The 12,436-nt window shown below is 47.8% G+C and overlaps 1 protein-coding gene across 2 annotated transcripts in view; it reads right to left on the reverse strand.

Moving 5' to 3' along the window:
- Positions 1 to 1,429: 1,429 nt before the first annotated feature.
- CNNM2 (cyclin and CBS domain divalent metal cation transport mediator 2) overlaps positions 1,430 to 12,436 on the reverse strand; it is a 140,553-nt gene continuing 129,546 nt past the window's right edge. For both annotated transcript variants that reach the window (XM_019725030.2, XM_019725029.2), the window contains 2 exons: positions 8,537 to 8,721; positions 1,430 to 7,866 (listed from right to left, as the gene is read on the reverse strand). In XM_019725030.2, the coding sequence (XP_019580589.1) occupies positions 7,657 to 7,866; positions 8,537 to 8,721 (395 nt within the window). In that variant the 3' untranslated portion in view covers positions 1,430 to 7,656. The remainder of the gene's footprint in view (positions 7,867 to 8,536; positions 8,722 to 12,436) is intronic.

Here is a 12,436-nt window from a genome sequence, read left to right on the forward strand (position 1 = left end):
AAAAGTATCAAGTTTTCAGAAATCAACTCCAGGCTACGAGAAGGTCATTCAGTCTGTGCCACTCGCTCTACGAGAGCCTCTGATCTCTATCTGTAGCCTCAGAAGTGCTGAGCTGAGAAGAGGCCCCAGGGAGCACAATTTAATATGAAATAGAAACCGCAGAGTTTTCACAGTAAAGCTTAGAAACAAACCAACACATGGGAACTTCATGGATGCAGACAGAAAGCGTAGGCAAATCTCATCTCACAGTAGGAAAACTCGCGTCTATTTCCTTGGGCTCAGGACTCATTTAGACAAAGTGAGTAATGCAGGGAAATCTGCAAAGCAGCCAGCTGGGAGTGGATGTGCTGGCGCGATCATTCCTTCCCGGTCCCGCTTGTGCTTTCTGCTCTGCTCCTAAGGCCCCCAAGAAGGTGCCACTTCACTGAAATACACATCTACCTTCCACTTTCAAGAAATAGGGGTGGCTGGGAGGTGGGATGCTGGTCAGGTCAGGCCGTGTCTCAAAGCCAAGCTTCTCAGTAGTTCACTAAGATGTCTCCATCCACAGGACAAGTGTAAGTAAAACAGACCGTAAACACCTGATTAAATAACATGGGGTAAAGAAGGGACCAGTCATCAAGAGGCTCGATCTCAGAGCACGATCCTCTGGATCATAAAATAGAGACTAAGAGCAGAGGAAGAAGGATTCCAAAAAGGTCTGTGAATGGCTCTCAGAAGGGCCATGAACCTCGACCAGAACTTCAGGGTCTGGTCCCATAGGAGTGAGGAGGGGAAGAAGGAATAGAAGTTTTTAAAAGAAGTGATGATGGAAGAGGATGTGGACCACACACTGGATTAGTAGGAAATGTGGGACACCCACCAAATCCTGAAGAGCATCAGAACGGGACTCACCACACTCATTCCCAGTGTTTTTAACTTGAGGGTGAACCATCTGTGCCTGCTGCACCCTTTCTCCATCCTAGGCGTCAAGTACCAGAGGACCCACAGACCCATTTTCGTCTTCGAGTGACAACTGAGAGGCTTGGGTGAGGCCTTCGGTCTTGTCTAGGAAAAGAACAGCTTAGACATTTGCCCAGCTGAACTGTGTGTGACTAGTGACTGAGCAGCAAATGTCCGGGGCAGTGTGAATGGACACCCTCAGACACCCTCGGTGTCCTTATCTAAACTGAACTGATGGGGGACAGACTAATCCTTGCAAAGGAGCACCTCCCTGGAATCGGCTGTACCAGACTATAAGCTGGAGGCACAGTTCTAGCACCCACTGTTTTAACACGACTGTGGTACACATCCAAAGTGAATACCCTGCTGTGTTGCTATGCCAACAACCAATTCCAGCTTTCCAGTAAAACTGTGCAATTGGGCAGGGAACTGAGGCTGGTGTTGCAATAGATGAAAGGGGAAAGGGAACACACACCCGCTAGAACAGTGAACAGAAAATCATCGTTTATCTAAATAGAATAATAGAAATGAACAAAAACCTTTGAAAACAATGACAAAATTTACAAATAAATTGGTACAAAATAAATAGGAGAGATTGTAAATCTACAACATCATTTGAATTATAAAATGCATTCATTATGACAATCAGCTCATGAAACCTATACATGTCACTTGTGCTTTAGGTTTATATACACAGCTCTGAATACTGTGCTCAGAAAACTTCACTGCTGAAAAGCATGAAATGTACACTATGATACAGTGAGAAAGGCCAAGGAGGAGGATGAAAATCAGACACAAAGCAGGGTCTTATTTGAGGGCCAAGATTGGGCCTCAAAACCAAGAAAAGGCAGCTTCCATGGTCCAGACAGATGGAGTCTGTAATCCAAGGTGGGGAGTGAGAGGCTATTACTGTCGTGGGGCCAGGCCACTGACCTGCGTGGGAGGGTGGAGTGAGGAGGGAGGTGCTGGGCTCACAGCCATGCGGCACCACTACATAGAGAAGAGACCCAGCCACCAGCAAGCACCTCGGAAGTATTTCACAGAGGTACGTAAGAGGCCCTACCACCAGGTAAGAGACCTGCCTCCATGCTCGTCCCAACACTGGTCATCAGGAATGTAGGTGGTCCCGAAAAGGGGCTGGGGACACTAGGGCCAACATAAGAGCAGCAACCTATTGAAGACAAAAACAAAATTACTGCCTTCTCACCCACTTTAAAGGACAACGAGACCCTAGGCTCCATGGACGAGGGGCTCCAGAACAGATCTCATCTTAGTCACAGATGACGTACTAACAGTAGAGGCATATGTACATAATAAATAATATAAAATAAAGCATATACATTTGTGGATTTAAAGGACTCCAGAAACAAGAAAAGTCAATGGACTGATACACTCTGCCTTCACAGTAGACCTCAGACACGGGGATAATGACTCAGAAGCGAGGCTGAGGCTCTCTGGGGAGTGAGTCCTGAGACCTTATTCTTTCCCACTCCTTTCTGCTCTGGAAGCCTGAGACCAGCTGTTTGTAACCAAGGGGTCCTGGCCTCCAACAAAAAGATCAGGCTCCTAAGCCTCACCAGGTCCAGTTGATAGTTCTCTCCAGGGTGAATCTGAAAGAGTCTGGCTACAAAAGAATCACTTCCTGAGTGAATCAATGTTGGTCAGATGTGGGCAAATGCCAGAAGAGACCCTGCAAGTAGGGCAAGACAATACTCCGTCATTCTTCCCATTTGTTCATGTTTGACACCCACTCTGGGTATTAAAACTTGAAAACATGTACTGACTCAAGTCTTTCTAATAGTATGTGTTGGACCTGTGCGCATATGACCCTCGGCATTCGAGCTCCTGGAACTTCATTCTCACCATTAGAACCTTCGTTTCCATGTTGCTTCAAGTGCAGCCTGTTATTTCCCATCCAAAGACATTTAAAACAATTCTAGTGAGATGGTCAGTGGCTCTAGCATACACACAGGGCATGCTAACTTGAGCTGAGCCAACCACAAAGGTCTAAGGGGCAAAGGTCCCAGCCCAAGACGGTGGGAGGAAAGCTGCTCTAAGCTGTGCAGTTGCTTTGAACTGCCATCTCCTCCCGCCTGTCCTTTGGGCCGACCAGACAGGGCAGAGGAGGCAACCAGCAACGAAACGTTCACTGCAGGAAGGACGCCTGTCAGCACGAGAGGAGGAAGGCCCACCATCACAGCAGTGAGGGACAGCAACACCAGCAAGCTGGGTGTAGGGGCACCACTCGCCTCAAAGGGAGGGGAGGCAAGTGAACCTCAGAATTCTCCGAATTCCTATCAGCCTGCTTGAACACAAAATAAATATGAAAAGATAAAGATTTGCAAATGGCCCTGAGGTATCAAAATTCACTGAGTAGTCTGATCACTGATAAATTTATATCGGAAAAGTTTCTGAATCCTCGAATCACTTTCGTATTGAACTCTCTATGTCCCTCCTAATTCTGGGTTAATCTACAACTCACCCAATGCCCTTGCTGGACAGAAGCACCACCAGCCCAGAGCCCAGAGTGGGATGAAACCTGACCCAGGTCAAGAGCTCAGTAGGAAAGGAGCTCCAATGCCTCAGGAAGCCTCCACACCCCCCACTGCCAGCTCAGCCTTGGAGTTCTCAACCCCCTGCAAGAAAAACCTCTTTCTGGGATCAAAGCTGAGAGGGGAGTCGCTCCCGCTGCCCATGCCACTGGTGGGGTGGGGTCGTAGGATGTGCACCAAGCCAGTCCTCTTAGAATCCCAGGGAAAAGGTGAGCACCTTCCTGTGCCAGCCAGACTCCCTCTGCCTGGGATCACTCCCGGGGAACATGAGGAATCCTGGTCTCCCGGCCCCGGAAAGGTGAAGACAGCCACTGACCCCTGGCTGGTTGTCAGAAGATGACAGGGTTGGAGTTTGTTTTTGTTTCTGACCAGCCAGGACACAGGATCAATCAGCCATGGCCACTTAGGTCTGCCCCTCAATCTGAGAATTTGAGGGCAGAAGTTCACGTTCCCTGCTAAGCCCAAATTTCTGTTGCTTTGTTTCTTCGGGAAAATGCAATTCTATTTGTATCTACCACTATTTTCCTAGACTTGAAAAAGCTGGTCCTTTAGTCGTATGTCCCTCGGGAAAGCACAGGTAAATATATTCACAGTTAATGTTCCATATCAGTGTGGAGTTCTGCATTCAATGTTTGCTCAAAAGTTCCTTGAAATAACATTAGAAAAGGGTAGGATGCCTTATTGCCTTTCACTTGGGGGAGCCAACCATGTCAGCACGGGCAATGAGCTCTTTTCCAGAAGTGAGGTGAGGAAGGAGGGAAGAACAGAGTTAAAAGGGGTGCCCTGTCAAATTCAAACTCCGTAAGAACCAAGGCTTAAGTTGATTAGCACCCAATGTCCATCTACAAATCTTAAGGATCTGTTTTCTTAAGAGTTTCTATGATTTTGGACTTGCCTGATAAACATAAAACAGAGAGAAATAAAGGGAGAGAACCTCTAAGGCAGTAGGGCAACAGCCACTCTCATTATAAAGAGAAAGCAGACAGTCCTGGGAACATTTGGATACTAGGAATCCAGGTCGAACCTTTGGGAGACCAGAGTGTCTGCTTGGGAGCAGGAAGACGTTCCAGCAGGGGTCACAGAAGCCGCTGTGGAGAGAAGCCTTGGGTCTGACAACAAGGGCTCCTGCTGAATTCAGGACCCAGGCTCTGCACCTGCTCCTCTGCTCATTTACAAGGACAGCGGCCCCAGGAGACGACCGTCAGTGCTGCTGAGGACTGTCCACTGCACAGGGGCATCTGAACTGTGTGACGGGCCTTCTCTGCCTGACTCCCACTTACTGCACAGACAGGAATTGCATAGACTTTCTAAGCCAAACCATTCTCCTGCTGCCTGAAGAAGCAATGAGCCAGAGTTTCTCGTTCAACAGCCTGAAGTTAAAATGGGGCCTGGAAGAGAAATCTGGTCACTCAGACACTGGGTGTTATTTGAAGGGTCTGGAGTTTTCCCCAAAGCAGATATAAGTATGGCCAAATGTTAGCCCTCATTCCTTTAGGGACCAGACAGGAATGGTTTTGGATTCCCTGTTGTTATAAAACAGTGTGAATAATCAAAGGTAAAGAGAAGTGTATAGAAAATAAATACAAACTTGGGAGGCTAAAATGTCATCCTCTGGGAGCCCGACTGCAAAGCCAGCCTGCCAGCTCCTTTACAGAGGAGACTTTTCAAAAAACCCACCACACTGAGCAGATGAGACAATACTGAGAAGTTATGTTTCTCCCTGACGTCGAGGAGGCAGCGGCTGGAACGCTTTCTCCACTGCCCAGACTGACTCTCCCCGAGCTGTAGGATTCATAAAGGGACAGAGGGGCTCTGAAAAAGATCCAGCACATTAACTTGGATTCCAGGGGCGCTGCCAGTCGCGAGGCACCCCGGACAGACTGTATGGAGAAGCAGATCAGCCAGGAGAGGCTGACGGGCCAAGTCCTGAGGCCAGAAGAAGCACAGCTGGGCAGGCTCCACCAGCGCACACGGAACGCAGTGCTGTCCTGGCCAAGAGTGTGGCGTGGCTGTTGGGGAGAAGCCCCCCCGCCGCCGCCGCAAGGCCCAGGCTCCACTTCATTACGGGGAACTCTCGTTTCTGCGTATCCTACAGACAGCCCCAGTTCCTGTGTCACACTGGGACTGTGCTCAGCTAGAAGCATAGGAAGAAACTGAGATTTTTAACTTGGATGGATGTTTATTAAAAGGGATACTCACGGAGCAGGGTCCCACTAACACCAAGCTACATGGTGGGGACTCCATCCCAAGGTGGCACGCTGGGTGCCAGTAGCAGGCCACTCAGCCCCCTTGGGGGGCACCTTTATGACCCTCTACCACGAGGTGAAGCTAGTACTTCCCTCACCAAGGGGCAGGGCATCGTCTGAGGAAGACACTCCAGGACTGACATCCCAGAGGAAAACTCGCCAAGCGCGCGTATGACACTGGCGACATCAAAGCACTCACTAGAAGGCAAGCCCAGTGTACACTGCTGACTGTTCCCCAAGCACAGCTCCCACCCCTGCAGAGACAGCCTGGGGTGCATATTCCTACCTTGAGGAGAAAGAAGCAAACTGCTGCTTAGCCCTGGGGCTTCCCTTCACTCAGTGGGACCCAGTGGAGAAAATGGTGTCTTCTTAGCTAGTGAGTGGATGCAGCGTTGTCTGACAATTCTCTATGGTCAGAATGAATTCATTTCAGTGTACAAACGTTGCCCACACAATGCACGTATGCCTTGGGCTAACACTTAAAACACAGATAAGATAGTTAAGAATTCAGTTACTCAAGTAATACTTCCTGACATTAATTTCACTACACGTGATGAATTTGGTATTAAAACAAGACAGACACACATGAAATGGCCACAACACACATTTGGTTTCTGAATCCCTGTTTGGGGCCAAACTGACCCTGGCATGGGCCGCCTCTGAGGCGGGGGGCACAGAGATCCTCGGGCGGGGGACACAGCCATGGCTGGGGCCCCGAGCCCAGGGACAGAGCGGAAGAGGAACAGTTGGCTCCCTGGAAGGAGGGGCAGGGGCTGGCAGTGCCCAAAACTCCCTCCTTTCAACAGATGGGTCTAGAAATGCCTTCCCGACACAGAGCACAGAGTGCAGCCGGAGGGTCCAGCTCCTCTTCTGACAATCACACACGTCCCAGTGGGAAGGGGAGGAGCTTAAACCCCACACCACGTGTTTACTCAAAAGCCCTGTGGAAGATTTCCATTTGGCATCTGTGTAGCAGCATCTTGGGTTAACAAGAGCGAGGACGGGAGGTGGGAGGTGGGTGACGGCGCTCTGTGAGCTGGGGCGCTGGGGCGGGGAGGAGGCCTGGCTGAGCCGGAGATCCCAGGCTGCAGGAATGTCGGGATGAAGTCACCTTGCCTCTTGCCAATGATAAACCATGGGTTTAAAATTCATTAACATTCATTTTCGTGATAAAAATTCCTTAGAGCGGGAGCAAAATCACATTCCAAGCAAATGTTAAACCTTTCTGAGGGAAAGGGACACAGTTAAACATTAACTTAAAACAACACTGAGCTCAGAGAGGCGACTGCAGGGCCCTGCGAGCTCATCGGCAGTGCCAGACCCGGCCGGTCCGCATCCACGCGGGTTTTCTTCATTCATCCTTCAAGTTCGACAGCGACACCCACTGGGGCACAGAGGAAGGGTGCCCCTCCCTGGAGGGCCAAGGAAGGCCCCTGGAGGGGCAAGTCCATCCTGTAAGGGTCACATCATGGGGTTACAGCAGAGTTCAGGCAGGACAACTTAAAACTCTGCAAAAAACACTTTTTAAAAACAATGATCTCTTGAAAAAAAATAAATCCCAACAATTTTCAATTTCATGCAAATCAAGGAAGGAGGAGAGTGAATAACGATAAAAGGTACAGCTGAAAAAATAAACATGATTCTATTTGGGCGGAAGAAGTTCATCTCCAAAATCTCAACAAGCCCACGGGAGCTGTCCGTTTCCCAGCTCTAGTCTCCATTCCTGCCCTCATGGTCCTCCTCTGCTGCTTCCAGGAAGGGGGCAAAGTCTTTGGTCTCAGGATGTTGCAGGATGCAGCATGGCACACACAAGCTCACACTAACGGGATTCATGGTCGGACGGAGGCCGAGGCCGAGTGGCCTGGTTCGGGGCCTCGGGAACGGGAGGGGTGAGGGCTGGGGGGCCAGGGGGCGCCCTAGATGGCACCTTCATTATGCAGGCTATGATTTGCCTTGTTGTGCGTCACACAGTTCTGTTCATTGAGCAGGTTGGCCGTCTCATCTGGCAACCCGTCGTGCAGCTCCGTAAGAGTCAATTCAATTTTAGTGTTTTCACTGTCTGAAGACTGAGGAGTTTTGTCCATCCGGGATGCCATCAAAGCATTTTGGTACTGCTGTCTTGAGATCTGGGGCCAGAAGATGGTACAGAAACAAACCAAGATAATGCTTATTTTGGGGTTCGCTTGTCTGGACGTCGCATTACACATTAAGTCCCCAAAGTCCCTAGCAGTTCCTGTAAGACAAAGTCATCCCTGAGGACAAACCTGAGCCACTTTTTAAAGTTCAAGTTGACTCTGGTGAGCAAGTCAGTTATTACCGATACAAGCCATTTCTAAATTTTTCCTCAAAATTTCAGACTAGAAAAATGGAGATAGGCTTCCATCAGCCGCAGCTGGCTTGTTCTCCAGAAGACGCCTTTATTTCAGGCTAAGGAAAGAACCCTGTCTCCAGGCCAGAAGGTAAGTGGGGGTTCTTCCCACCCCTTCCCAGCCAGTCTTCTGATTTTCCGACCTCAGCCCTTTCCGGGCCAACGAGGGTCACTAGAGTCCCAAGCTCATAAAGATTTGTTTTCAAAGGTTTACTCTCTTTCTCATGCTCTCCAGCGCTCATTCCTGAAAAGGCCACATCTGATGTGGCAGCTCATTTGACAGCGCCAAGGAGATAACTGTCTTTCCCCACCTAAGTCAGTAGCTGGAAGCAGGGCACCCCCCCAAATGACCAGGGGCAGCTGAGTGGAGGGGTTGGAGAGGGGACCTCAAGCCGCCAGGTCCAGCCAAGCAGCTGTCCTGCTCTTACCTTAACAAACTGCAGATCAGAAAGGGCGCGCACGGAGTAGTCAGGGACGTACACTTGCAGGAACGAAGAATTGAGCTGATTATTGCTGCTCCCCAGCGTGGGTGTGATGGCGTCGATTCGGTCACTTCGACTGAGAGAGTCTGAGTGATTCAAGCCACATGGGCGAGGAGGTGACTTGTTTTCACCTGGAAAAGGATAAAAAAACCAACCAGCTACCTTTTAAGTGAGGTAGATATAACCAATAAAGGCAGCTTTCTATTTTCCAAAGAATAAAAATGTAGTAATTTCTTTTAAAAAGTGGACAAGACTCCTCGGCCACTTGTACCAGACTCCTCGGCCCTCTAGCTCGCCATGCAGCCCTCCTAGAGAGAACGCACTGGCTCCCAGTCGGCGACAGGTTCCATTTAGCTCAGCAGCTCAGCCTCGTTCATGTGAACAAGCAAAGGCGTCCCTGATTCTCTGACAGCACGGACCCTATGGCCGTACACACCTGGGTGAGTATCTCCCAAGCACAGAAGCTACGTGAGACAAAACATGGGCTATGGGAAGGTGGCACTTCATTATTTTGCCAGAAGCAAAAGCAAAGGACTTGATAACGGTCATAAATTAATACTGCTTTAAAGGGATCAAAAGAGTTCTGTCTGCTCATAGCCTACCTCCCAGCCAAAACTATTATCTTAGTCTCTGCCGCTAATAAAACTCCCCTCAGGCAGCCAGAGGGTGTCTCTGGATTTCAAGAACACTAGGAGACACCAAGCTCTTAGAAGGTTTGATTAAGTTACTTCAGGTGCTGTGAGATTCTTCAATGACATCAACAGTGCTCTTTCCTTAAAACAAAGTGAAAGGAAGTTCAGGTGAGTCTAAGTGATGTTGCTTTTAAAGGCAAGTTCACCGCAGCTTTCCTTCAAAATAAGTCCCACCCACTTGGCCAAGGCTTCTTCCATTTTTGCTTTGCCAATCAAATCTATTCCACAAATAGTAAGCGGGTGCCTACACTGGATAGTTCCTGAATTGCATCATGTCACAGGATTGGAGGGGACCAATTCTCCCACCCGATGGTTGACTCCTCTTTGCAATGTGTCCTGACAGGTGCTCCCACAGAGGAGCTGGCCTTCAGTTGGCCCCACCCTCCAACTACTGGAAAGTCTATCATCATACCCATCAAAATTGGCATTCCCCAACTTCAAATGAGTCTCCCCTCCACTCTATGGAGCTCTACTCGGTAACTTTCATTCCTGCTACTTGAAATAGCCTTTCAAAGTTCAAAGACAGTTATGTTCTCCTTAAGTTTCTTCTTCTCCAAGCTAAATACTTCCAATCATTCTTCACCTACACGTTTTACCACCCCTCACCCTGTCCTGAGCACTAAGATTTCATTCAGCAAATGGCCCTCTTAAAATATGACACCCAGAACAAAATATGGTTAAGTACTCAAGGAACATCAAATGACAAGTTTGCCTTCTGCTAAAATTTTCATGTCACAACTTTTCCCACAATTTTCAAGTCATGAATCAATTTCCCACAGTTACGTCAAAATTAAACTCAGAGTAGCAGTTCCTCTTGTTGCTTCCACTTATCTTTCAAGAGAACAAGGCAAATTAATAACTTATCAGATGTTTTTCTGTTTAGCAGAATGGAACTTTGATCGGATATCCCAACTTTGCTAAGCTTCAGATTCCTTACCTATAAAAGGCAGATAATAATAGTACCCACCTCGTGAGGTCTGACGAGGATCGATCATGCAGAGCAGAGTGCTTACTTAGCACGGCATCTGGCACCCAGTTAAGTACCCGACAAATGAGCCTGGTTAACAGCATTATATCCTTTCCTGTTAGCTTTCTCCCAGACCTCTCCACCATGTGCCCAGTACCCTGATCAAGCCTTTCCATACTTGGAATAACTTCACCCAGGCTGACAGGACCCAACAGTTCTTTGAAACAAGGGTACCTATTATTTCTCTGGACTTTAGCCCCAAATCACATCACCATTTCTACAGATACCTTCTAAATGGTGTTTACTTCTGTGTGTAACAATTTAGAGGTTGTAAAAATGAAACATTTAAAAGGCGCTCTGCTTACTGATCAGACACTGTGCATTGGCAGGAAGATGTCTGAGGCCTGATGCAGTATTTATTCTGAGTCTCCCGTTAGTTTCTTCTGAGGAGGATTACATGGCAATTTCTCTGGTCCTCCAATGTACCTAGCCTCACAGTCAGCTTCCTTTCAAACCAGTGCCTCTGTTTTGCAAGATGGGCCCTCTCCTTTGCCAGAAACCCACCGTGTGGTGTCACAGCCACTCTGGACAAGCAGACCCTGTTTTCCAGGGCCCCTCCTGCAGTTGGGCAGGCCCCAGCATGACTGGCCTTTCATCACCATGCAAAGAGATGTGTGACTATTCACTCCAAGGAGTATAAAGACTTTTTAAGTGGGCGCTCCCCAGTTCAGGCCATGTTTTGTTGCCAAATTTATGTGCCAAAATTTTAGACAATAATTCTGAAAACAACTTTCGATTTTAATTCCTCTTATGCCCTCTCAGAATTGTTTTCTGTCTGCTTTTTGTCCTTGTGGCTTATTTTATTCACCTTACCTAGGAATCCTTTCTTTTTTGCTACTAAGCTGGAAAGATAAAATAAAGAAACATTACTAGCCTCCTCCCTTGGAACCACAAGGCACCTTCTAGAATAAGCTGAAAATCACTGGTTTAATTCAGCCCCCATTTATTAGGTAATTATTGTAATGCCAGCATCCCGGAAGGCCTGGGCCCGCAAAACAGATTTTTCTATTACTGGATCGGATGGAGTGGCAGAGCTAAGAAATCTCTTAAGTTTTACAGGAAATGTAAAATACAAATTACATTTCCATGAGTTTCATCCAAAAGTCACTCTACTTCAGCCTCTGTGACATTTTAAATAGGTGGTAATGCCCAATAAAATGGGGAGAAAACACACAAACATATATACATGTGCATAAAAATGTTTACGTGCATATGTGTGTGTGTGTGTGTGTGTGTGTGCTCATGTATATGCATGTGTGTATGTACAGTCTGCCAGCTGGTTTGATTCAAATAGCCTTATAAATAATATTTTACCCGCAAACAGCACAACTTTTTTAAGAGCATAGATTTGAGGGAACATTAGTTTCTAAGACAAGTATTGTCTCCTTTACCAAATATAAGCATTTTAGAGTTTTGCTAAAACTGGATTATGAAACGCAAATTTCATCAGATTAAAAAATATAAGTTGCATGGAACAAAATAAATACAGAAAAGTTGTACTACCAAATAGGAAAGCCCAGCAGTTTTAATTAAAGAAAGATTAAGTCTTTGCTTTTGTTTTCAGCAGCTGGACATAGTATTGGCCAGGCCGACCAAACTCTCCAGCAGGGCGCTAACCAGCAGCTGCTTAGGAATGTGCCGGGTACAAATTTCCAAACAAAGAGAGGGAGACAGGAGAAGCGGGGCCACCTGCCTGCCGGAGGGCAGAAATACATGCACGCCGTTCACATGGATGCGGGGAAAAGGACCAGAGACAGGAAGGCTGTGGGCCTTGGCAGGTGGGGTACTTCCCTTGTTTACCAAGAAAAGTCCATAGTCCAGGCTTTTGGTGGTTCTGTGTTCTGTAGAAGCATCCTTAGGTTTTGAGGCCCTTGGGACCTCACACACCATGACTTTGCTGAGGTCAGAGAAAGAACCCAAAGCTGCTGCCTTTTGCTGCCCCGGACATCCAAGGTCAGCAATGTGGGTGGGACAGGCAGGGAACACGGAGGACTGATGTCAGAACCACCCCCACCTTCCTCGTTTCATCACTGTTCATGCTCCTAGATTCCTTTCCAGTCTCCTAAACCCTTTCTGCATCTGTGGTGGGCTTACCCTTTCCTGGATAGTTCACTTTTAAGTCATAGG

The sequence above is a fragment of the Rhinolophus sinicus genome, linkage group LG07, assembly GCF_036562045.2.
Source record: "Rhinolophus sinicus isolate RSC01 linkage group LG07, ASM3656204v1, whole genome shotgun sequence".
NCBI classification, from domain to species: domain Eukaryota; kingdom Metazoa; phylum Chordata; class Mammalia; order Chiroptera; family Rhinolophidae; genus Rhinolophus; species Rhinolophus sinicus.